This window comes from Acartia tonsa, chromosome 12, assembly GCF_053477335.1.
Source record: "Acartia tonsa isolate MP-2025a chromosome 12, ASM5347733v1, whole genome shotgun sequence".
In the NCBI taxonomy this organism is placed as follows: Eukaryota; Metazoa; Arthropoda; class Copepoda; order Calanoida; family Acartiidae; genus Acartia; species Acartia tonsa.
Window position 1 is genome coordinate 1,792,444 of NC_137271.1, and position 26,513 is coordinate 1,818,956.

At 27.8% G+C, this 26,513-nt stretch overlaps 3 protein-coding genes across 3 annotated transcripts; 1 reads left to right on the plus strand and 2 right to left on the minus strand.

Annotated features, from left to right (window-relative positions):
* Positions 1 to 337: 337 nt before the first annotated feature.
* LOC145334537 (uncharacterized) lies at positions 338 to 1,960 on the minus strand. Its single transcript, XM_080179998.1, has one exon. The coding sequence runs from the start codon at positions 1,906 to 1,908 to the stop codon at positions 346 to 348; it is 1,563 nt and encodes a 520-aa protein (XP_080036124.1). The 5' UTR covers positions 1,909 to 1,960; the 3' UTR covers positions 338 to 345.
* A 12,820-nt stretch (positions 1,961 to 14,780) lies between these two features.
* Positions 14,781 to 17,557, minus strand: LOC145334205 (uncharacterized). Its single transcript, XM_080179578.1, has 3 exons — positions 17,479 to 17,557; positions 16,923 to 16,998; positions 14,781 to 16,544 (listed from the first exon to the last, which is right to left on the minus strand). The coding sequence occupies exon 3, from the start codon at positions 16,477 to 16,479 to the stop codon at positions 15,001 to 15,003; it is 1,479 nt and encodes a 492-aa protein (XP_080035704.1). The 5' UTR covers positions 16,480 to 16,544; positions 16,923 to 16,998; positions 17,479 to 17,557; the 3' UTR covers positions 14,781 to 15,000.
* A 5,812-nt stretch (positions 17,558 to 23,369) lies between these two features.
* Positions 23,370 to 24,668, plus strand: LOC145334445 (uncharacterized). Its single transcript, XM_080179908.1, has one exon. It carries the CDS (start codon positions 23,385 to 23,387, stop codon positions 24,666 to 24,668), a length of 1,284 nt encoding a protein of 427 aa, XP_080036034.1. The 5' UTR covers positions 23,370 to 23,384.
* The last annotated feature ends 1,845 nt before the right edge of the window (positions 24,669 to 26,513 follow it).

Genomic DNA, 26,513 nt, shown 5'->3' on the forward strand with positions numbered 1-26,513 from the left:
TCATTAAGAAAATTCATTTAAGCAGAAAATATAGTAAATTGCAGTACATAAAAAACTAGGTATGAAAATTGTTATGTTAGGAAATAAGATTGTTTTGAAAAAAAAGCTTTTATTTATAAACTAAATAAGATTTAAATCAAATCAATGGTTTAAAGACCAAGATATTGCTTTTATTGCATGGTAATGTTTGAAGCAAAATTGATAGATAAAACAGCTTATAATATTTAATTAATGATCAAAAAATACATTATAAGAAGAATTTACAAGAATAGATATTACAGCTTTTAATATTTAATTGTTGAAACAAAATAGAAATATTTACAGGCAGATTAAATATATTAGGAACTAAACATCAGGTTCTTCAAGTTTAAACTCTTCAATATCAATTTTATCAATATTGTCACAATCATAGAAATAATCACCAGTTTCTTCTTCTTTTACATTAACATCTGCATCAGCTTTGTCAATGAAAACAGACTCCTCTTTAATAGAGAGAGAATCATTAGCAAGAGTTTCTTCTTCATTAGTTTGAGGTAAATCTGAGGTAAATTCTTCCCAATATTTTTTCAACAAATCTTCTTCTTCTATTTCAGCATTTTCTTGAGAAATAATAGTCAAGTCCTTTTCCTTTAACTCCGGATTATCAATATTGTTGTCACTAAAATTAGCATTGTTGTCACTTATATTAGAATAATTGTCATTATTTTTAATACATTTTTCACTCACTTCTTTAATTTCTAATGGTGAAAGTTTCTTTATCATCACACTAACAGGTTTCATTGTTGACTGTAAGTGAACATATTTGTCATTGTGTGCTATCTCATGTTTATCCCTATACTGTGATGTAGTGAATGATTTACCACATATTTCACATGAATATGGTTTCTCACCTGTATGTGATCTCATATGACAATCTTTAGCACCAGACTGCGAGAATGATTTAGAACATATATTACATGCATATGATTTCTCCTCAATATGAGTTCTCATATGTTTATTCTTATTGCCTATGTCTGAGAACGATTTACCACATACATCACATGAATATGGTTTCTCACCAGTATGTGTTCTAATATGTTTATTTTTACTACTTGAGCTACAGAATGACTTACCACATACATCACATGAATATGGTTTTTCTCCAATGTGTGTTCTCATATGGTAATTTTTACCATGAGTTGTGGCGAATGATTTACAACATATACTACATAAATAAGGTTTCTCACCAGTGTGAGTTCTCATATGTTTATTTTTATAACTTGATCTGGTGAATGATTTAGAACAAATATGACATGAATATGGTTTCTCACTTGTATGTATTTTCATATGTTTATCTCTATTGCCTTTATCCAAGAATGATCTAATACATATTTCACAGGAGTATGGTTTCTCTTGGGTATGTATTCTCATATGTTTATCTTTATTCTGAGATTGAGTAAATGTTTTATTACATATTTCACATGAATATGGTTTTTCACCAGTATGTGTTCTCATATGAGAATCTTTATGATGAGATTGAGTAAATGTTTTATTACATATCTCACACATATAAGGTTTCTCTCTTGTATGTGTTCTCATATGTGCATCTTTATGGTGAGAACGACTAAATGATTTACCACATATTTCACATGAATATGGTTTCTCACCAGTATGAGTTCTCATATGCACAATTTTATTACTAGACACAGAAAATGTTTTATTACATATTTCACATGAATATGGTTTCTCTCTTGTATGTGTTTTCATATGAGTGTCTTTACTTTGAGCTGTGGTGAAAGATTTACTGCATATATCACATGAATATGGTTTCTCACCTGTGTGAGTTCTCATATGTCTGTCTCTACTTTGAGCTGTACTAAGTATTTTGCCACAAATATGACAAGAGTTCTTCTCTTTTTCACTATCCATTATTTTATGCTGTTATATAATCATAGATATTTGATATTCCTACAGTGGCATCAGTCACAAACCTGAAATTTAAAAAGTAATCAGCTGAAGATTATATTAATACAGTATAAAACCCATTAATAATTATCAATAAATATGTCTGGCACAGAGTAAATATTATTAATAAATACATAGGTATGTCTGGCATAGAGTAAATATTATTAATAAATACATAGGTATGTCTGGCATAGTGTAAATATTATCAATAAATACATAGGTATGTCTGGCATAGAGTAAATATTATCAATAAATACATAGATATGTCTGGCATAGAGTAAATATTATCAATAAATACATAGGTTTGTCTGGAATAGAGTAAATATTATCAATAAATACATAGGTATGTCTGGCATAGAGTAAATATTATCAATAAATACATAAGTATGTCTGGCTTAGAGTAAATATTATCAATAAATACATAAGTATGTCTGGAATAGAGTAAATATTATCAATAAATACATAGGTATGTCTGGCCTAGAGTAAATATTATCAATAAATACATAGGTATGTCTGGCATAGAGAAAATATTATCAATAAATACATAAGTATGTCTGGAATAGAGTAAATATTATCAATAAATACATAGGTATGTCTGGCCTAGAGTAAATATTATCAATAAATACATAGGTATGTCTGGAATAGAGTAAATATTATCAATAAATACATAGGTATGTCTGGCCTAGAGTAAATATTATCAATAAATACATAGGTATGTCTGGCATAGAGAAAATATTATCAATAAATACATAGGTATGTAATTTAAATTTCTTCCAAATTAAGATTTCTTCTAATTATAATTGTTTTGTTTAATTGTTTATCCCTTGTAGTGATAAACAAAACTTACTCACCTAAAGTATTATTTCCCTCCCATACCAAAGTTCTTACTTTTTAAAATTCATTTCATTCTTTATATCTGAAAAAATAAAGTGGTAGCATACAAATTTAAACAATATATATAATAAAATTATGCAATCCAATATATAAAGGGGGGGGGGGGCGGATGTGCCACTTTTTGAAACCAAAAGTAAAACACGCATGATCTCAGCTCATAAAAGAGTTCTAAAATACAAGAGTCAAGTTAAAATATAAGAGAAATTTTTATGAAAAAAAAGTTTATTTGAGATGATTGAAAATTGTCTATTATGGCGAAAAAAGGCAAAAAAAAAGGTTCCGCCGCCGTTTCTTCACAGTTCCATATTTTTTTCCACAAAAGCAACTGCTGTGCCGAATTTTAGAGCTGTAACTCTTTTATGGGCTGGTATCATGCGCGTTTACCTTTTTATTTCAAAAAGTGGCACATCCGCCCCCTTTTGATCGCAAAATAAATCAATATTGATAAGAAAATAACCTAATATCGAATTTAAGTGTCAACATTGCAAGGCATAAGATAAAGAATATGTAAAAATTGAAATTTATTTCAAATCATGGCACAAGAAAACCATTTTTTTAGAAAATGAAAATTAATACATATCAATAGAAGTTAATTTGAAAAAAGGATGCCATGAATATCTTTAACTATAATACATGATATCATTTTAACAAAATATATATTCATATAATAGGTTGATAAAAAGGTAAAACTATACATAAGGTTCTTCAAGTTTGAATTCTTCAATATCAATTTTATCAATATTGTCATATGAGTCTTTATCATAAATATTTTCATTATCAGATAGATAATCACCAGATGTTTCTTCTTTTATATAAATATCAACATCTTCCTTTTTAACAGAGATACAATTCTCTTTGCAAGTTTCTTCAATATTCATACTCTTCTCTTTCACTAAAGGATGAACATATTTATGAATATTTAGAAGATCATGACTAGAAAATATTTTACTGCAAATAACACAGCTAAAAGATTTCAATGCGTTAGTTTCTTCTACAGCATTTGTAGTTTTACCATCCTTATCTATCTGAACTGTGAGAGGATCTTTATTTAGAGTTTCTTCTTCCTTAATTTCAGGTAAATCTGATGTAAATTCTTCCCAATACTTTTTCACCAAATCTTCTTCATCAACTTCTATCTTAGCATTTTCAGTTTTTGCTTGAGAAATATTAGTTGTGTCACCTTCCTTTAGCTCAGTATTATCAATAGTATTGTCACTAATATCGATAACATTATCACTTTTAATAATAGCATTTCCATTATTTTCAATGCATTTTTCACTCAGTTCTTTAATTTCTAATAATGATAATTTTTTTATCATCACACAAACAGGTTTCATTGTTGATTGTAAAAAAATATATTTGTCATTGTGTGCTTTCTCATGTTTATCTCTGTACTGTGATGTAGTGAATGATTTACCACATATGTCACATGAATATGGTTTCTCTCCAATGTGTGTTTTCATATGAAAATCCTTATGACCACGCTGTGAGAATGACTTATCACATATACTACAAGAATATGGTTTCTCCCCTGTATGTATTCTCATATGTATTTTCTTAGATGTAGTAAATGATTTCTCACATAATTGACATGAATATGGTTTCACTCTTGTATGTGTTCTCATATGACATTCTTTATGGTTTGATTGAGTAAATGTTTTATTACATATTTCACAAGAATAGGGTTTCTCTCGAGTATGTGTTTTCATATGAGAATCTTTATGATAAGATTGAGTAAATGTTTTATTACATATCTCACACGAATATGCTTTCTCTCCTGTATGTGTTCTCATATGAAAATATTTATGATGAGATAGAGAGAATGATTTACCACATATTTGACATGAATATGGTTTTTCACCAGTATGTGTTCTCATATGGATATCTTTATTTCCTAACTGTGAGAATGACTTACCACATATTTCACAAGAATATGGTTTCTCACCTGTATGTGTTTTCATATGATTATCTTTATTTTGAGCTGTGGTGAATGATTTAAAACAAATCTCACAGGAATATGGTTTCTCACCAGTATGGGTTCTCATATGCCTGTCTCTATTTTGAGCTGTACTAAATGCTATACTACAAATCTTACACTCATGCTTCTTCTTCTCTTGAGTTTCCATAATTATCTGTTGTTATTATTCCTTCATTAATTCAAGTCTCAATCCTAAAAATTAAATTCTAATTAGCAATTAATTACAATATTTAGTTGAAAGATTCAAGTTTAAGACGTTAACAATTATTTTATAAAAATAAAGCTAAAATTTATAAAAAAAAAAAGTGGAGGACAACATCAACAATAATAGAGCTCTACAAATCAGATGAAAAAGTGAACATTTTATGCTATATTCTTCTACACCCCTCCTACATTGAGTATTGAGCCCCTAGATGCTACTACACAATGTTTATATTAGAAGCTTTAAGGTTTTTAGAGTAAGGCATGGTGCTAAAACGTTTTAGGAATCGCAAATTAAAAAAAAATAGTGTTTAAAATCTACATTATTTTGTTAAACATTTTATGGTAAGTTGCTATTCTTTCATTATTGTAACTTGGTTAATAGAATGATAATAAAATAGGACACCTGCCATATTTAGGGTATAGTTAAATGATTATTAACTTATTAAGTGAGATGTATTACTATGACACTAGATCTAGAGGAAATTATTGAAGAATTGATTTTCTAATTAAGACACTTACCTTTCAAAATATGATGTATCATAAACTATTTAGAGACCTCAGTTCTCCCTGGTACAACCAACAATATTTCCTCAGACTAAAATCAAATAATAAAATTAATACAAAAATAAGGTTAATAATATGCAAAGTATATCAAATATTCTTTTGTAAGTTATTAATAAAGTTTCCTTTTAAATTTTTTACTTCTTAATAAAGGGGGGGGGGGTATTGCAACCATCTTGTAATCAATTTGGATTTTGTTATGAAACTTGGCATGAGTAATCCTTGGTAGGTCTATTTTTCCTAATTTGAACAAAAAGTTGGAATAAAAAATGTAATAAAACTGATTGAACTTAAGTCACAATAATTAAAACAAACCTTTCACAACTAAATCTGCCAGTTAAATGAGCAGCTGATTTCCAATAGCATGATGCAATCACTTCATAACATAGCGGCAAAAATAAAATATCATCTTTGACAATTAATAATGTTAATTTATGAAACAGGGCTTAGCCTCAGGTGAGTCTTATGCTTATTTTAGCTATGAATTTTAAATTCTTTGCCTTAAAAATCAAAAATTTAGTACAATAAATGTAAAAAATGACCTTAAACCCTGCTTGACACCTGCCTAGCCCGACAAGCTTAATCATTTAATAAACTTTCTTATAAATAGACAAATGAAATACTTAAAATAAAGTTTTTATATCAAAATATGCCAAAAAGGCTAAAAAAAGCATAAAAATATATATTCTTGATTTTTATTCCATTGAACTAGGCTTATGTACCAGTTTTTTTTTATGTATATAAGCTTTATAAGTAGGTATCTACATAAGTGGTATTTTAAAATATAAAACTAAACATACATTTACTTATTACAATATAAAAAGTTCATAGTTAAGCTTTTTGTCTGAATGCTAAAGATCTCAGAAAATACTGGTTTATACTTTAAGGGGAGCTTTATATATTTCTTAGGGTGGTTTTACTGACATCCCCCGCCTTTCCCGGGAGAATAGGGACAAGTCAACTAGTTAATTGTAAAGGTACAAGTGTAGTCCAATAGAATGTTAATAATGTTTAATTAATAATAATAGATTATAATTTTAGTTAAAAGATTCAAGTTTAATAAACATGAAACTGAACTACATAGAAAACAAATCCACAAAATCAAAGCTCTACAAATCAGACAGACAATAAACATTAAAAAAATAGTAGGATAACAAGAACATTTCCTTAATTATACAATTTCATGGACATTATAAAAAGTTCCTGATGAATAGGGTCATTCTAACATACCCTAACATACCATCCTTACATAAATCGTGGAGGAGCTACACTATTAATGAGCAATTACAAAAATTTTGGTTGGTTAATGAATATTTTTCTTATATTAGATCAAAGTAATTCATAGTTTGTTTAAAATTTCTTTCCAGTAAAAATAAGCTTTTATTTTTCATGTTATTGTGGGTAATTACTTTAATTTTTATTATAATTAGGTTTATTTAAACAGTAAAAATAAACACCTGTATTTATAAATAATCTTTGGTTAGAGTTCTTTTTCTTATGTTTCATATCATTTCAATTTCTTCTTTAAATCTGAAAAAAAATATTATACATATGAGAAACTATACAATGTGGAAATATGAAACAAAATAATCATAATCAAAAATATGACAATTTACAAAATACAAACTTATTAAATTGTACTTTTATTTAAATATTAACATGCAAAGTAAATATTTTCTAGTTTTGAAGATCATATTTAAATCTTTTAAAGTCAATGTGGATTTTAAGTTTTTCTAAAATAAGGATACAAAATTTAATATAAACAACTCAATACTATGTTTGTTCATAAATACATCAATATAGCTTTAGAATGGTTTGTTGTAATAGTTAGAAAGAAATATAATTCAAATCTAAGAATATAAATAAAGAAGCTTTCTAGAAACAATGTCTAATTGAAGTAAGCATCTGATCTGAATAAAAATTAAAATTATTAAATGCGCTGCAGAGAAAAAATCTCACATTTAGTGTTAATTTTATTATTTATCAAATAAACTCCCAGCTTCTTTTATGTAATTAAAATTAATTTTTTTTTATACATTTGAAATATAAAAAATTTAAAGAAATTAAATATAAGAACCTTTGCTATTCTGATTTTGTAAGATATAAAAATAAAATATAAAATGTTTAAAATATATTAGAAGATAAAAATGAATAAATATATTTGTTTAAGTAAAGAACTATGATAAAGAAGGGAAAACCATATTCATAATAATACATTTAACTTATTCTTTTTATTTCCGAGCACTTTTTCATTATTTTTTTGTTTCTTTACTTTAAAATAACCTATATTTTTTTAAAATAGGTATCTGATTTTATTATAAATATATGAAATATGGTTAATTTTGTGCAGGTTGACAAAGATTAGATGTGATTTAATCGAAATATATTCCTGCAATTGAGCTGTGTGTTTTTCCTTGGATAGTCTCTTTTCAACAACAGTGCCGTGTTTATTCCATTTAAGTTTATTCTTCCTTATTTTCCTTATTCTATAATTAGAAACATAAAGCTATTTATAATTATATTCATACAAGATGGGTACTAGGGCAAATCTGAAGTAAATTCTTCCCAATATTTTTTCACCAAATCTTCTTCTTCAACTTCTATTTCAGCGTTTTCTGTTTTTATTTAAGAAATATTAGTTTTGTCCTCTTCATTTATAAATACTTGTTCAAATTCGAGATTTTCAATAGTGTTGTCAATAATATCAATATTGTTGTCACTAACATGTATATTATTCTCAGTAATAATAATAATAATGTTTATTTGGTGCTGCCAGGTACCCCCCAGCTTAGGAGATAGCACATACAATACTCTAAATTGCTGCTATCTATCGACAATTTAGAGTTTACATTATGATGTTTAATCTCATACAAAAAAATAAAATAATATTGACTAAGAGTTTAATTATTAACGTAGTATAAATTGGTGGAAAAGAAGGAAAATTTTCAGGATATGCACCAGGAGCTACAGGAGTACTATCTTGACCAAAATGGGGATAGTGTATTTGATTCCTGAAGCCCCTTTTTAGGAAATACGAAAAGAAATAAAAAGAATATGAAACATATTAAATGTGAAAGGGAAAATTGAAACTTTAATTTAGTTAAATTGAGTTGTAAGGATGGTAAAAAAAGAGAAAAAAAACACAAATAAACATTTATATTATGTAAGAGAAATCAGTAAATAATAAGAAAGATGAAAAAAAATAGATAAAGGAACTTAGAGAAAAACAAAACAAAATAAATCAAGTATAAAAGCAAAGAGAATAAAAAAGGAAAAATATTAAGATAGATCATTGTTGTATATAATTTTAATACCATATTTTAAATTTTAAAATATCATTGAAGATTAATAAGTAAAGTTTTTATTTAAAAAAGAAAGGAGAAAGAAAAAAAAACATGAAAAGGATAAAAAAGCAATAATTCTAGTAATTGTCATTATGTTATTTTAAAAAAAAATAATAGATGTTTCTCATTTCAAAATAATATCTTTTTATAGAATGCCACTTTGATCTTTGCCCTATATTCAACCCTGCCCTACCCTCCCCGCCAAAGGACAACCCCCCCCCCCTTAATAAAAAAAAAATCACTAGGTATTTTATGAAATCATTTTTTAAGATCTGTTTATGCACTCAGTACAGTTTTCTCTATTACAAATAAAATTAAGTTTTTCCAACAAAAAATCTTTAAGTTTCATACAAAATTGTTTTCTTGACATAACTGTGCTAAAAGTATATATAACCTCATCATTATTATTTTCATTTTCAGGATTAGGATTAGTATTAGGAATAATGATTTCATTCCATAGCTTTGGTAGATCAGAGTAAGGAAATTTTTTAAATGTCTCAAGTCTAACAAATGGAACATTGTACTGTTGATTATTTCTAAGAACTCTTGTTGTTCTTGTGCTATTTCTTATCCATAAGTTATCAAAAGAACATGGAAGCCTATGATGAACGTAATCAAACATAAATTGTAATTTAGAATAGACAATTTGTTGAGTTACAGGAAGAATTTCTAAATTTTTATATAAAATTGTAGTATGTGCATTATATTTTGAGTTTGTAATTATTCTCAGTGCTTTTTTTTGCTGTTTTACAAGTTTATCAAGCGTTGATGCTGTTGCACTTCCCCAAATTGGAGCACAATATGTAAGATGACTATGGACAAGTGAATTGTATAGTGTTAGCAATGCTTTTCCACCAATAACATGTTTTGCAGCATTTATAGCGAATAATGAGCGTGAAATCTTTTTATTTATCATATCAATATGATATTTAAAGTTTAATTTAGGATCAAGATAAACACCTAGAAATTTAATTGCAGGTGTTTCACTCCTTGAGTTGACATATGAAAGTTTGTGTATCAAATTTGGATCATTTTGGTTATCATTATTGTGATCAAGATTAATACTAATGCTATCAAAGTCAATTGTTGATTCATCTTTTGTAAATATCATAAATTTAGTTTTCAATGGATGTAGGCTTAACTCATTAGTTCTAAACCAATAAGTTATTTTTCTTAATTCAATATTAAGAATATTAATAATGTCATGAAGGTTTTTACCTGAAATTAAGAAACTGGTATCATCAGCAAAAAGTAATGTAAATAGAGTAGTACATTTAGCTAAGTCATTGATATAAATTAAAAATAGTAAGGGTCCTAAAATAGATCCTTGAGGTACACCTTTGTTAATAAATTTCATATCAGACTTTTCATTGTTGATGTGGACAAATTGTAGTATGTACTTCATGAGTCTTAGCATGTTTGTTTCTGATGCTTGATTGAGTAAAAGATTTACCACAAATTTCACATGAATATGGTTTCTCACCTGTATGTGTTCTCATGTCAGTATCTTTAAGTCCCTTCCTTGAGAATGATTTACAACATATATCACATGAATATGGTTTTTCCCCAGTGTGAGTTCTCATATGTGTATCTTTATGCTAAGCTGTGGTGAATGATTTCTCACATATATTACATGAATATGGTCTCTCACTAGTATGTGTTTTCATATGATAATCTTTACCATGAGCTGAAATGAATTCATTTTCACATGAATATGGTTTCTCACTAGTATGTGTTTTCATGTGTGAAAATGATTTAGCACATATATCACATGTATACAGGGTGAGTCAGAAAAAACTGAGTTTTCCGATTTTCTGATACAATCAGTAGGAATATGGAAAAAACAATTATAGGTTCTTGTTCTCTATAAAAATGTACATTAAACTTAGAAAAGGTGTTTTTGAATATCTCTGAAAACAACGTTGCTTTTTAGAACATAAAGATTTCAAAAAGTGTTTGTGATGACTTTTTTGGCCATTATTTTGTACTTTTTATGTAGATTTATTTATAATAAAAAATGTCTACCATTCCAAAAAAATAAACAAACATATTTTTTTATTACTAAAATTTTTATTCAACAGATTGTAAATATTTAACATCTTAAAATACAATTTATTAAAATTAAATTATCACATTATAAATCAAACGTTTTGTTGTAATTTATTGTTAAGATTTAATACTCAATGACCGGAAAACCAGCTCATGACCGGAAATATTTCATCTTGTTACCTAAATTCCTCCCCCTTCCCCCTGAATTTCCTCTATATTTGGTGCAAGACTGGATTTAATCTCCAAAATCTCCACCCCCTTTTGACAAATTATACTTGTGTGTTATAATCCATCATAATAACTTCATTTAATTGGGGTAGGGTTTCTAAAAGGCATTTTTATTTTAAAAATTCAAACCTTGATAACTTTTTTATCCTAAGAGATTTTTTTTTCAAATAAAAAGGTTTTTTTTCTTTTTACCATAAGCTACGTTATTATAGAAGATTCTTTTAAACCACATGCATCACAATCAAGAAATATGAAAAAATGACAAATTGCAGTATTCTAAAAATGCTTTTGTGAGGAGCCAAAAAGCATTACACCTTTAAAACTCATTAAAGTACTTTTCTTAGAACTTTTTCTAAATAAATATTGAAATTTTAAGATTTTTTTTATACAAAATAGATGAGTTTTTAAAATTTTTCTTGATCAACATTTTTCACACAAGGCATTTTTTGACACCATACACCTATCATAGAGGCCGCATTTTTAGAGATAATGAAGAACACCTTTTACAAGTTTGATGTGCTTTTGTACAGAGAACAAGAACATATAATTATTTTTTCTGTATTCCTTCTGGTTGTTTCTGAAAATCGAAAAACTCAGTTTTTTCTGACTCACCCTGTATATATCACATTTACTACATATAATACATGAATATGGTTTCTCTCTTGTTCTCATATGTTTATCTTTATGCTGGGATGAAGTAAATGTTTTTCCACATATTTCACATGAATATGGTTTCTCTTTAGTGTGTGTTCTAATATGAGTGTCTTTATTATGGGCTGTGGGGAAAGATTTACCACATATTTCACATGAATAGGGTTTCTCTCCTGTATGTGTTCTCATATGAGTATCTTTATGATGAGAAAGAGAGAATGATTTACCACATATTTTACATGAATAAGGTTTCTCCCCTGTATGTGTTCTCATATGTCTATCTCTATCACCAGACTGAGAGAATGATTTAGAACATATTTCACATGAATATGGTTTCTCACCCGTATGTGTTCTCATATGATAATCTTTACCATGAGCCGTGGTGAATGATTTAGCACATATTTGGCAAGAATATGGTTTCTCTCCAGTGTGTGTCCTCATATGTCTATCTCACTATCTGCTCGTGAGAATGATTTTCCACATATTTCACATGAATATGGTTTCTCTAGAGTATGTATTCTCATATGAATGTCTCTATTACTAGCTGTACTAAATGTTTTGCCACAAATCTGACAAGACTTCTTCTCTTTTTCACTATCCATTATTCTATGCTGTTATATAATTATAGATATTTGATATTCCTACAGCGGCATCAGTAACAAATCTGAAATAGTAAACTTTTATAATTTCAAATAAACTAAAGTATCAACTTATCAATTCTTTCTTTACTTTATTATAAATATTATTGGATGGACAAGAAAAAGGACACCTGCTGGATTTAATGGTAAGTAATGTATTGCAGTATTATAAGTGAGTCTGATACCCGATATAAATAATTAAATAATAACAAATTTATTGTTATCAACTGATAGTTGTATCTCATTGCTTTAGACAAGAATACAATTATTTTTTTATTATTATAATCTACATGTATTTGAAGGGTATAAGAATAGGACACCTGCCACACCTAATGTCCGATACTTAATAATACTTGAAATATCAAAATTATTGATATACATAAGAACACAATTGAATGTAGAATTATAATTTTTTATTTATACATTTAGCTAATAGCTACCTAATTACTTTTAAATTAAACAATCTTCATTTTCTGTAAAGTCATTATTAAACTTTAAAATTACAAAAAATCTTGATTTTTTGTAAAGTCATTATCAAAAAGAGAAATACTATCAAATTTAAGAATTATAAATTTAAATTAGTAATGCTACACTAATATAAAAACTTACCAAGTGTATAAAAAACTTATGTTGATACCTCAGCTATGACTTCTACAATCATCAATATTTCCTCATCAGGCTAAAAAAATTTATTTAATTTAAGAAAGGGAATGCTGCTGTTTCTTAGCAGAAACAAATAATGACTACATAGATATTTTAGAAAAGATGGATGTAGTACAGAAATTGCTTTCTTTTTCCGAGGATCTTAATAAATTTTAAAAATTCTTCAAAAATAATTAAAAAATCTTCTAATTAAGACCCTCGTGCATTATATTAGAACTCTAAATCTGTCAGAGAGCAAAATAGTCACTAGAGGAAAGAAAAAAATACTTTAAATTATTTTAACATAAAATAGAATTATTTTATTAATTGTAATCACTACCATGACAAGGAATACATATTTTTTTGTTCCAGGGAATAAAGAATGGATTATAAAGTTATTAAAAACTGATTCTACACACAAGAAGATATAGATAGAAGTTATAATCTTATATCTATATATATCTTTATCTCTATCTATGTATATCTATAGAAACTAAGTAGGTACCTATATGAGTGGTATTTTTAAAAAAAATAGACATATATTAACACAGTACAAAATTAAAATTTCATAATTTAGAGTTTAACATTTTTTATAAAAGTACAATTATTACCACTCTATTACAATGGAAAGAAGAAAAAACAGTTTTGACTATTAAAACTCTCTTTTTAAATATAATTCTTTTTTCAGTGAAAGCTTAAATCTTGGTCCATATACATAACATTTACATTTTGAGTAGTCTTTCTTTCAAAGGGTTAGTAGCCTGCAATAATATGGAACTAATGAAATCTGAGAATACAAAACTACTAGGTATGTCTGGCCTAGAGTATCAATAAATATTAAAATATGCCCCAAGATGATGGGAATGTTGACAAGAAAATTATAGAGTAGCTTTGCTACTAGAAATTCATATTCCTTTTTTTGTAAATTTATTGAAAACAATAAAAATATTTTGCTCACCTCTATTTCCTAATTTTCATCTGCAGTTCTTATATATTCTCCACATTTATTCCATTTCATTTTGGATTTATCTGAAAAAAAATAATTTTAATTTATAAAGTATATTCTGTATATAAAAAAAATACATAGAAAGTTAGCAAAAAATATAAGTTTGTAAGAGCAAAACAAATTTATTGTTAAAGGGGTTCAACAAAATTAATTCAAATTTAAAATAGTGAAAATTTCTGCATTTCTTAAACAATTTTAATTTTATACCCTGTAGTTATTTATACTACTAACAGAAACTTATATAGGACCACTAAACTAGATACCTTAAATTGTTAAATGTCATTCACAGAACTTTTTAAAAAAATATGTTAATGGTATTTTACCAAACATAAAATAAATTTTCGAGGCTTAAAATCATTGTTTAAAAAAAGCATAAAAAAAGATTTCTATCATAATAAAATTTGTAAAACTCAAATAAAACGAAATAAAGAAGGTGCCTTTGAAGATAAAAATCATTCAGTGCTGGATAAAAAAAATACAATTTCATAATAATATATTTTACAGCTTTGATATTTAAATTAAAATATACATTTATGAGAGACTGTCTTGAATGGTTAGCATTTAACAAAATTATTACTACAAATATCACTAATAGCATTACTGGCGGACTTAAAAAATAATACACTAAATGGTCATAGGGAATAGGGTGTAAGGAATCTTTTCAAATAATTCTAACAGTTTATCTTTAATAAGAGTCAAGAAGTCCTAATACATTTACTATTTCTACAGACAGACAGATTGATGTACAGAATCATTCAATTATTGATAACAATATAATACATTATAACAAGAATTTACAAGAATAGATATTACTGCCTATAAAACATACAAAACAAAATAGGTTGGTTATTAGATTAGGAACTAAACATCAGGTTCTTCAAGTTTAAACTCTTTAATATCAATTTCATTAATATTTTCATAAACCTCTGAATGATCAATATTGTCACTATCATAGAGATAATCACCAGTTTCTTCTTCTTTTACATTAACATCTACATCAGCTTTGTCAATGAAAGCAGGCTCATCTTTAATAGAGAGAGAATCATCAGCAAGAGTTTCTTCTTCCTTAACTTCTTCTTTTACATTCATAATAATAACATCATTATTATGAACAGGTTCATCTTTAGTAGTAAGAGGTTCAATAAACACATTTTCTATAAATTCTTCATTTTTAATTTCACATCTTGTATTTATAAGATCAAGATCTTTCTCTTTAGTTTCCTCTACAACAGTTGTAATTGTTTCATCTATCTGAATTGTGAAAGGATCTTTATTTAGAGTTTCTTCTTCACTAATAGAATCAAGACTGTGTTCATTGTCTATTTCAGACAATGATTTTATTTCTAAAGGTGAAAGTTTCCTTAGCTTGACAAAAACAGGTTTCATTGTTGATAGTAGACCATTGTAGTTGTCCTTATGTACAGTCTTATGTTTATTAACTTCAAGGAATGATTTACTGCACTTGTCAGATGTATCTAGTTTCTTTCCTGTAGTATGTTTCCTAACATGAATGTCTCTATATCCTTTTTGTGAGAATGATTTTCCACATACTTTACATGAATATGGTTTCTCTCCATTATGGGTTCTTACATGAGTTTTTTTATGATGAGGTAAAGAAAATGCTTTACCACATATTTGACATGAATATGGTTTCTCACCAGTATGAGTTCTCATATGTGCATTTTTACTTTGAGCTGTGGTGAATGATTTCTCACATATATTGCATGAATATGGTTTCTCACCAGTGTGTGTTCTCATATGAATATCTTTACTTTGAGATGTGGTGAATGATTTGTAACATATGTTACATGAATATGTTTTCTCACCAGTATGTGTTCTCATATGAATGTCTCTATTATTTGATTGTGAGAATGATTTATCACATATTTTACATGAATATGGTTTCTCTCTCGTGTGTGTTCTCATATGTAAATCTTTATTTTTAGCTGTGATAAATGATTTCTCACATATATTACATGAATATGTTTTCTCACCAGTATGTGTTCTCATATGAATGTCTCTACTTTTTGATTGTGAGAATGATTTATCACATATTTTACATGAATATGGTTTCTCACCAGTGTGTGTTCTCATATGAGAATCTCTATGATGAGATTGAGTAAATGTTTTATTACATATCTCACACAAATAAGGTTTCTCTCTTGTATGTGTTCTCATATGTACATCTCTATTGTGAGAGCGACTAAATGATTTACCACAAATCTCACATGAATATAGTTTCTCACCAGTATGATATTTCATGTGAATATCTCTATTATAAGCTGTAGAAAATGTTTTGCCACAAATCTGACAAGAATTTTTCTCTTTTTCACTATCCATTATTCTATGCTGTTATATAATTATAGAATATATTTGATATTGCTACAGTGGCAACAGTCACAATTCTGAAATTGTAAACTCATATAATTTAAAACAATAAAAAGTATCTACTCAGTAATTGTTTACTATTATAATGTATATTAATTTCATGGTATTAATATAGGACACCTGCCATACTTGATAATAAGTAATATACTGCAGTATTGCGAGTCTTATGTCTGATACTAAATAATTTAAAATATTAAAATCAATTGTTATTATATGATGTTTGTATCTTATTGCTATACATAAGAACACAATTATTTGTAATACAATTAGCAAGTAGATACTCCAAATTTTTGAGAATAAGAATTATAATTTTCTATTTGATGTTGGAGAAGCTATATTAATATAGATCCTGCACAAATGAATTATAGATTTACAATGGTACTAAAACTACTTACCTATATGTTATGATTTTAATCTGAAACTCTTTAAAGACCCAAGTTCTGACTGGTACAACAATATTTCCTCAGCAGTCTAAAATAATTAAAGTAATATATACAAGAACAAAAGTTTATATTCATCTTAAATAAGCATTTATTAATTTCTAACACCAGAGCTTATAGCTAGAACATTCTAAAAACCTAAATTGAAAAAAATTAAACTAAAAAAATAGTTTTACAATGAATTATACTATCAGCTATGCCACCAGAGGTCTTTAAAGGAGCGAAGGTATTTTTGGAGGGGGAAATTATACCCCCCCTCCCCCCCCCCCAACAATAGTTAAGCCTTTTCCTTGGGCCTATAAAAAGCTGCACTGTAAGGGAGAACCATATTTGTTGTAATAGGATATAAAAGCATCCTTTGTTGTTGATATATTGCATGGAATCGAGATTTTGACATTTTTTAACCCTGGTACAAAAGTTATGTTTTTACTGCTTTTAAATAACTCACAGACTAAAAAAATTACAAATATTTTGCTCTCATCTTCTATAATGATAAACACCTTTGACTCACCTTTATTTCCTTATTATAAACTATAATCTACAGTTTCTATTCTTTCTTCTCATTAATTTCATAACATTTTTTATTTTCTGAAGAAAGAATAATTTTAACATATAAAGTAGGTAGGTATGTTCTATATATTATTTTAAAAATACAAGTAAATAACAAAACTACCTAAGCTATTTAAGTTTTCAAAATGAATTTGAAAGTTATTGTTAAAAAACATTGATAAAGGTGAAATTATAACATTTTAAAAATAAATCAAAACTAGAAGTTGCCTTTAAATGCCAGAAATATTATTTAATTCTTGATAAGAAAAAATACATAACAACAAACATACTTTCTACAGCTTATAACATATGAGCAGAATGTAAAATTATAAGTCAATGTTATGTTATGATCTCGGAACAATATTGAGGTGGAGATGTGTTCAGGGCATTACAAGATTATCACATTAACTCCTTTTATCCTGATTTTGTGTAACACCTGCCATATTGCATTTAATATGTTTAATGTCTGCAATTTTAGAGAAGTCCTGAGGTGTTGATTATTTACTTCTGTGGCAGCTTTTGCATGTGAATCTCAGAACCTAAGAAGATGGGTAGTAGACTTTGTGTTGTGTGTGTGTCCGCACGCAATGAAATGAGGTTATCCTATTATTTAAGCTTAAATACTTTCATGCCACTACTTCCTTGATTTAAAAAGTCAAGTACAAGACCATTTTTCAATCATATACACAATTGATTTTTACATTAAACCACCTGAATTTTTATTTTAACACAGATTAAAGTTCTTACTCTCTTATTTTTTAAATAATCATCTTATCAATCTGAAAAAAATAATGAGATTCAAGTAAAAATAACATGTAAAATAATTTTAGAAATATTCAAGAAAGTGAAAAATAAATTTTAAGAAATAGGTCAGAAACTAAGTTATTATTTTATCCTAACAGTCTTAAGTTGGTTAAATTAACACCTTACTTTTAATTTAATAAAAAGCACCCTTTTTAGAAAAATACCTACTCAAATATTTTATCTTAATTAAATGTCAACTATTTATTCCAAATTGTTTATGTTTAAATTTCCTAAGAAATAAAGTTGATAATTTTAATTATTTTAAAAGTAATATAATAAAAAATGTCACTTTAAACTATAATGTTATAAATCAAATAAAAGATAATTTTGGTTATTTTTAATTAATTGGTATCACCTTGATTTTGAATCTTTATATGATAAACAAACAATAAGCCGCATCCATAAAAGACAACAAATTTAACTTGTTTACATTTAACAACAACAAGCAAATGCCGCGATTTTTGTATAGATATTAATGTCGTCTTCGTTATGACAACATTTTCTACTTGGATTATTTCCCCCCGATTATAAATAGGTAAAGTTTATTAAAAATGAAGTAATAAAATAGAAGAAGTAATCAACTTTTAATAAAAAATTTATAAAGATGTTTATTTTGTTAAATTTTTACGGAAGGTTTGCAAACAAATAGGCAAAAATATTATCAAAAAAGGGAAAATTATGTGGAGAAAATAATGATTCATCAAAGACGACATTTATATTTTTAACAATTTTGCAGCATTTGATCTTTGTTTAAAAATACTTTAAAAGTTTGTAATCACAACATTTTTAAACAACTAGTTTTATATTTGTTAAAAAAAATTAAAAACAGTAGGAAAATATCGTATAATAAATTTGCACAGTGTAAAATAGAAAGTTTTATGTATTTTCTGATTAATAAATTCTTAGAAAATGTGCTTAAAAGTTAGATCTAAGTATAGGTAATAATTTTCAAAAATGTATTTCTTTCAGAATTTTCTTTAGCTATGAAATGGACCGGCCTCTGCACTAAATAAATTGTTTAGAGAGATGTTTTTACTCTCTCAACTAGGTATTTTTCTTAAATTTCTTTAATTTGTAGACGCATTAGGAACATTTTGTACCCTCTTAGGGCAGGTAATCCATTGTGTTAGAAAATGCTCAAATGTGTTTAGTTTTGACAATAATCTTACAAAATTATGTATAACTATCATCAATGTCTCCCATATATCCATGAATTTTATAAAGCATTACAATTTTTTTATGATATCCCTTACCTTCTCTCCCCTCACTTAAAATCATCTAAGAATTCTGAACTTTTTACTTTATTGATACTAGATCGTTGCACAATCACTCTTAAAACTGAAATAACTTGTAAGTGATGCTTATTTACTTAAATAAGTTAATTTTTGTGTTGGCAAGGATTAAATCAGTTTCTTTTAAGGCTTCATTTTTCACATTCAAGAAAAGGTAATAAATTAAATAAGTAATTCTTCAAAAAGAAATATGATATTATTCATGTAATTGTACCAAGAGATCTTGCTAAATTCTGAACTGATAAGAGATTCCTCAACAGTTAAGATTCCTATAGGTCATAAGAAGATTTTAATCTGTAATAGGAATATGAAAAGATCAGTAGGTACCTTTCTTTCTGAAGATTGCAAAATTTAATTCCACATCAGATTCTCAAATCATTAAGAGAAGTTACTCAATAATTATATCACAAAAGTAAGTACCCTCAGTATAGCTTTAAATTCTATGCTTTTGTGTAAACATATAGTTTTAAACATTAAACATATGATTCAGCAGTATATTGTTTAAGTATGATAGGTGTCCTACATAACTACAATATACTATTAAAGAAGTAAATAATATAAAAATTAACTTTTATTTTTTTGTATTTTTACTATATTGAAAGTATTTTTATAGTATATGATAGTAGTGTTGGACACATGCCATAATTAAGCAATATATACTGCTTTTTTAATCCAGGTGACAATAAATGATTTCAAACAACCTTTGAATATACGACCACAGAAGGTTGACAAGATTAGGCATTTTAAAATACTTTTGAATATATTTAATTATTTTCGTCTGCTGAGGAAATAGTGTTCTATCAGAGAGAACTTGGATCTCTAAAGAGTTTCATAATATATAGTATGAACTGAGTATGAACTTGGGTACCTAAATTTATCAGAAAAATATATAGGTAAGTATTGTTAGTACCATTGTAAATCTTTAATTCATTTGTGCAGGATCTATATTAACCCATTAGTGCCGAGCGCCACTTTTATGGGCCGATCGAGCTGAAAGTTTCAGGGAAGCTTTATAATGGTCAAAACGGAATTCGTATTTTTTTGTTTTGCTCTAGTGGCATGCACAGGAAAGTTGCAATAAAACCCGGTTCGGCATGAGTAAAAAAACCTTGCAGCATTAATAACCGTTTTTGGCCCTTTTTGGTGCTTTCCCCCGGCATTAAAGCCCGTTTGCGACCTAAATACCCGGTTTTTTGGCGCGAAAAGTTAAAAATGTAATTTTTGAACGCCCAAAGTGAGATGAACACTTTTTAGAACTTTGATACGATCCATAATTGAAAACTACACAACCTCATGTAATTGATAGAGCTACAACTAACATACGAAGCGATTTATATCACATTTAAGATTTTGGCTATAGGTACCACCCCTTTTTGGTTAATAAACCCGGTTTTTGTTGTTGTTGTAAAAAAGATCTATTAGTAAAACCGGGTAATGAAAATTTCAGACTTTCCCCCCATATGCCGAGCCGGGTCTATATAGAACGTAAAAAAACTATAAAAAAATCATATAAAAAATAATAATTTGAATAAAACGAATTCACAAATGAATGTAAATGCCAATAAACTTTAAATTTCACGAAAAAAATCACTAACTTTACTTCATAAACAAAAAAGTTAGGAGGGGTATTTTAAAATCACCTTGTTTTTCTTGGTTTTCAAATTTTGTTGAGCTATACCGGCAAACGGAAGTAAGCAAATCTGCCTGCTCCAGGGGGAAATGAAAACCAGGGTAGTAGAGGGGGGATTCATACTGAGAATGATGCAATCCTAAAACTGAGAACCGTTTTTTTTCGGCATTTTCTGGAACCGGGCGTTAAAAGCCGGTTCGTCACTAATGGGTTAATATAGCCTCTCTAACATAGAATAGAAAATTATAATTCTTATTATCAAAATATTAGGAGTATCTACTTGATAATTGTATCACAAATAATTTTGTTCTTATGTATAGCATTGAGATACAACCATCAGAAGATAACAAGGGGTTACCAATCCAATTCTTTTAGCAAATCTCTTATATGATTGGATCTACTTATAAAACTTTGAAAATTGAATTTTGGCACTTTACTTCTACGGGCTAGTGGGGTAAAACAGTCTCTCAATCAATAAATTATAACTTTTGAGCTTATTTCTAAAGATACTGAGCTGATTTTTTTAGTGGAACCTTTTTTACATAAATAAGTTAAAACATTGAAATCAGGCTCCAGGTTCAGGTACTGACGGCCTCCAGGTGGATCCTGGACAGGTAAAAACTAAAAAATTTCCACTTTTATAGTTAGAGCATAACTTCTCTAACAAAAGTTCCTACTTTATGGATAGTATTAACTCATTTGAAGAAAAATTTAAAATCGGGCTCCAGGTTCAGGTACTGCATGCCTCCAGGTGGATCCTGGACAGGTAAAAACTAAAAATTTTCACTTTTAAAGTTAGAGCATAACTTCTTTAGCAAAAGTTGCTAGGTACTTTATTGATAGTATTAACTTATTTGAAGAAAAATTTGAAATTGGGCTCCAGGTTTAGGTACTGCAGGCCTCCAGTTGGATCCTGGATAGGTAAAAACTAAAAATTTTCCCTTTTAAAGCTAGAGCATAATTTATCTAACAAAAGTTGCTACTTAATGGATAGTATTAACCAATTTAGAGATAAATATGAAATCGGGCTCCAGGTTCAGGTACTGCAAGTCTCCAGGTGAATTCTGGACAGGTAAAAACTAAAAATTTTTACTTTTGAAGTTAGAACAAAACTTACTTAACAAAAGTTGCTACTTTATGGATAGTATTAACTCGTTTGAAGAATAATTTGATATCGAACTCAAAGTTCATGTACTGTATGCCTTAAGTTGGATTCTGGACATGTAAAATTTAAAATATTTAACTTAAGAGTTAGAACTATATCTATTCAACTAATTCAAAGAGAAATTTGAAATCGGGCTCAAGGTTCAAGTTAAATCCAACCATTTTGTTACATTTTGAATTATATCTGCAAAAAAAATTATTAACAATCGACTAGAATAAAAAAAACATATTGTGAACAGGTCAGTCACTAAAGTAAGCCTGCAGAAAATACACTGCTCTAACTGCGGTAAATTTAAAACTATAAAATTTTAAAAAATCACTTTTTACCTGTCCAGAATTAACCTAGAGGCCTGCAGGACCTGAACCTGGACGCTGATTTTTTATTTTTTTTTTCATATATGCTCATAACATCCAAAAGATGCATATTTGGTTTAATAAGTTGATCTCTAACACTTCAAACAATTTTTTTTTTTCATTTATACCTGTCCAGAAGTGACCTTCCAGCCTAAAGCACCTGAACCTGGAGACCTATCAAAAAATTTTTAAATATAAGGAAAATACACCCCTAAACTAAACTCTTTTCTCTAATAACCTATCCTCTCACTCCTATGACAAAGCCTATACTCCCTGTTTACGCAAAAGTGTCAGATCCGCTGCCCCCCTTGTATTCTTATGTATAATAATGAGATACAACCCTGCGCCTCACATGATAATTATTAATTTGTTATTATTAAATTATTGATATCGGGCTTAAAATCACTTATAGTACAGCAATATATGATTTACCATTAATTAGTATAACAGGTGTCCTCTTTAATACCATTCAAATAAACATTATGATATTCAAGAATAGAAAGCATTATTTAGTATATACCTTCTTTATTTTATTTGAGATTACATAAGTTTACTATTTCAGATTTGTGACTGATGCTACTGTAGAAATATCAAATATCTATAATTATAAAACAGAATAAAATAATGGATAGTGAAAAAGAAAAGAACTCTTGTCAGATTTGTGGCAAAACATTTTCTACTTCTCAATATAGAGACATTCATATGAGATTACATACTAGAGAAAAACCATATTCATGTGAAATATGCAATAAAACATTTTCTGTGTCTAGTAATAAAATTGTGCATATGAGAACTCATACTGGTGAGAAACCATATTCATGTGAAATATGTGAGAAATCATTTACTCAATCTCAGCATAAAGATTCACATATGAGAACACACACAAGAGAGAAACCATATTCATGTACTGTATGTGAGAAATCATTCTCACAATCTTGTCATAAAAAGAGACATATGAGAACACATACAGGTGAGAAACCTCATTTATGTCAAATATGTGAGAAATATTTTACTACATCTAGTGATAAAAATAGACATATGAAAACACATATTGGTGAGAAACCATATTCATGTGCCATTTGTTGTAAATCATTCTCACAGAAAGGAAATAGAGACATACATATAAGGAAACATACTAGTGAAAAGAAACTAGAAAAATCTGACAAGTGCAGTAAATCATTCCTGGATGTTAATAAACATAAAACTGTACATAAGAACAGCTACAATGGTCTACTATCAACAATGAAACCTGTTTGTGTCAAGCGAAGGAAACTTTCACCTTTAGAAATAAAGGCATTATCTAATGAACAGAGACCTAATTCTATTAGTGAAGAAGAAACTCTTAATAAAGATCCTGTCACAATTCAGATAGATGGAACAATTACAACTGTTGAAGAGGAAACTAAAGAGAAAGATCCTATAAACATGATAGGTAAAGATATAATTGAAGAAAATGTCATTACTACTAAAGATGAGCATGTTAATAATGATAAGGCTCCCAATGCCATGAATGTTAAAGAAGTAACCAAGGAAGGAGAAACTGTTGCAAATGATTCTTTCTCTATTAAAGAGGAATATGCTTTCATTGACAAAGCTGGTCTGAAGTTAATAAAAGATGACGCAAATAATATTTCTCAAGTAAAAACAGAAAAAGGTGAAATAGAAGTTGAAGAAGAAGATTTATTAAAAAAATATTGGGAAGAATTTACCTCAGATTTACCTCAAACTAAGGAAGAAGAAACTCTTGCTAATGATTCTCTCTCTATTAAAGAGGAGCCTGCATTCATTGACAATGCTGATTCAGATGTTAATGTAAAAGAAGAAGAAACTGGTGATTATGTCTATGATAGTGGCAATATTGGTGAAATTGACATTGAAGAGTTTAAACTTGAAGAACCTGATGTTTAGTTCATAATATATTTTTATATGAATGTAAATATTTTGTTTCACCAATTGAATATTATAAGCTGTAATATCTATTCTTGTAAATTTATTTTTGTTTTAAACATTTCCACGCAATAAAAGCAATTTCTTGGTCTTTAAGCTATTGATTTGATTTATTTCTTATTTAGTTTATAAATGAAAGCTTTTTTTGTTAACAATTTTAGTTCCTTGAGAGATTTAACATTTTTCATAGTTTTTTTATGGATAACATTTTACCATATTTTCTGCTTGAATCAATTTTTAAAATGATTTTTGTATTATTTGTATTTTTTAATTGTGTTCAATACATGTGTTGGATATGAAAATTAATGTACAGAACATGCACTTCATATGTCAAAATATTATTCTTTTTTTCAGAAAAATACAAAATGTAATGAAATGAATGAGGAATAGGAACTTTATATCACTGTAAAGGTTAGTAGAATGTGCTTATTAAACATTTTACAGAATGTTGGATTTTTTCCCAATAAAGTTTCAAAACTCTATCTTAGGCTTACCTCATACGGGCAGAGATGCTGTCCATGACATTCAAAGGCCATGGTCCAACAACCCACGATAACCAAGGGGAGCCTTTTCTGTCTTAACACCCGGGGTATTAGGTCAAGTAACACCCATCAGACAACAAATTTTTTGATTGCGCAACCTTTGTCTGAGAAGTTCTAACTGTGCATGGTAATGAGTTGCGAATGTTTTGGGCCAAGAGTTTTCCCCTACTCTAAACATTAATGTCTCACACCTGATATAGTAGCAGTAGGAACCATTCTAAACGTCTTTAGTTATGACATGGTGTTAAGCCTATCACCTCCCTGACGACGAGCGAGTACGCTATGTGTTGAGCCACAGTCGCAGGATTCTTATTCTTTCCCCATGTAATTATATACTTGCTCTTTGTAACAAAACTCTAAATAATGAACTATGTAATATGTGTGTGTATACATGTTTAGTTTTTTTTTAATACTCCTCATATAGGTACCTACTTATAAAAACTTATATAGATAGCAATAAAGCTATATATAGAGATATAAGATTATAACTTCTATCTATATCTTCGTGTGTGTAGATTCTGTTTCAGTCACTTTATAATCTATCCTTTATTCCCTGGAACAAAAAAAATATTTATTCCTTGTCATGATAGTGATTAGAATTAGTAAAAAAAATTGTTTTTTTATGGTGAAATAGTTTAAAGTATTTTTTTTCCTCTAGTGACCATTTTGCTATCTGACAGATTTAGAGTTCAAATAAAATCCTTGAGGGTCTTAATTAGAAAATTTTTAAAATTATTTTTGGAGAATTTTTAAAATTTATTAAGATCCTCGGGAAAAGAAATCAATTTCTGTACTACATCCATCTTTTCTAAAATATCTATTTGCCTCTGCTAAGAAACAGCAGCATTCCCTTTCTTATATCAAATTAATTATTTTAGCCTGATGAGGAAATATTGATGATTGTAGAAGTCAGAGCTGAGGTATCAACATAAGTTTTTTATACACTTGGTAAGTTTTTATATTTTATATGCACGCATTACTAATTTAAATTCATAATTCTTAAAATTGATAGTATTTCTCTTTTTGATAATGACTTTACAAAAAATCAAGATTTTTTATAATTTTAAAGTTAAATAATGACTTTACAGAAAATGAAGATTGTTTAATTTAAAAGTAATTAGGTAGCTATTAGCTAAATGTATAAATAAAAAATTCTAATTCTACATTCAATTGTGTTCTTATGTATATCAATAATTTTGATATTTCAAGTATTATTAAGTATCGGACATTAGGTGTGGCAGGTGTCCTATTCTTATACCCTTCA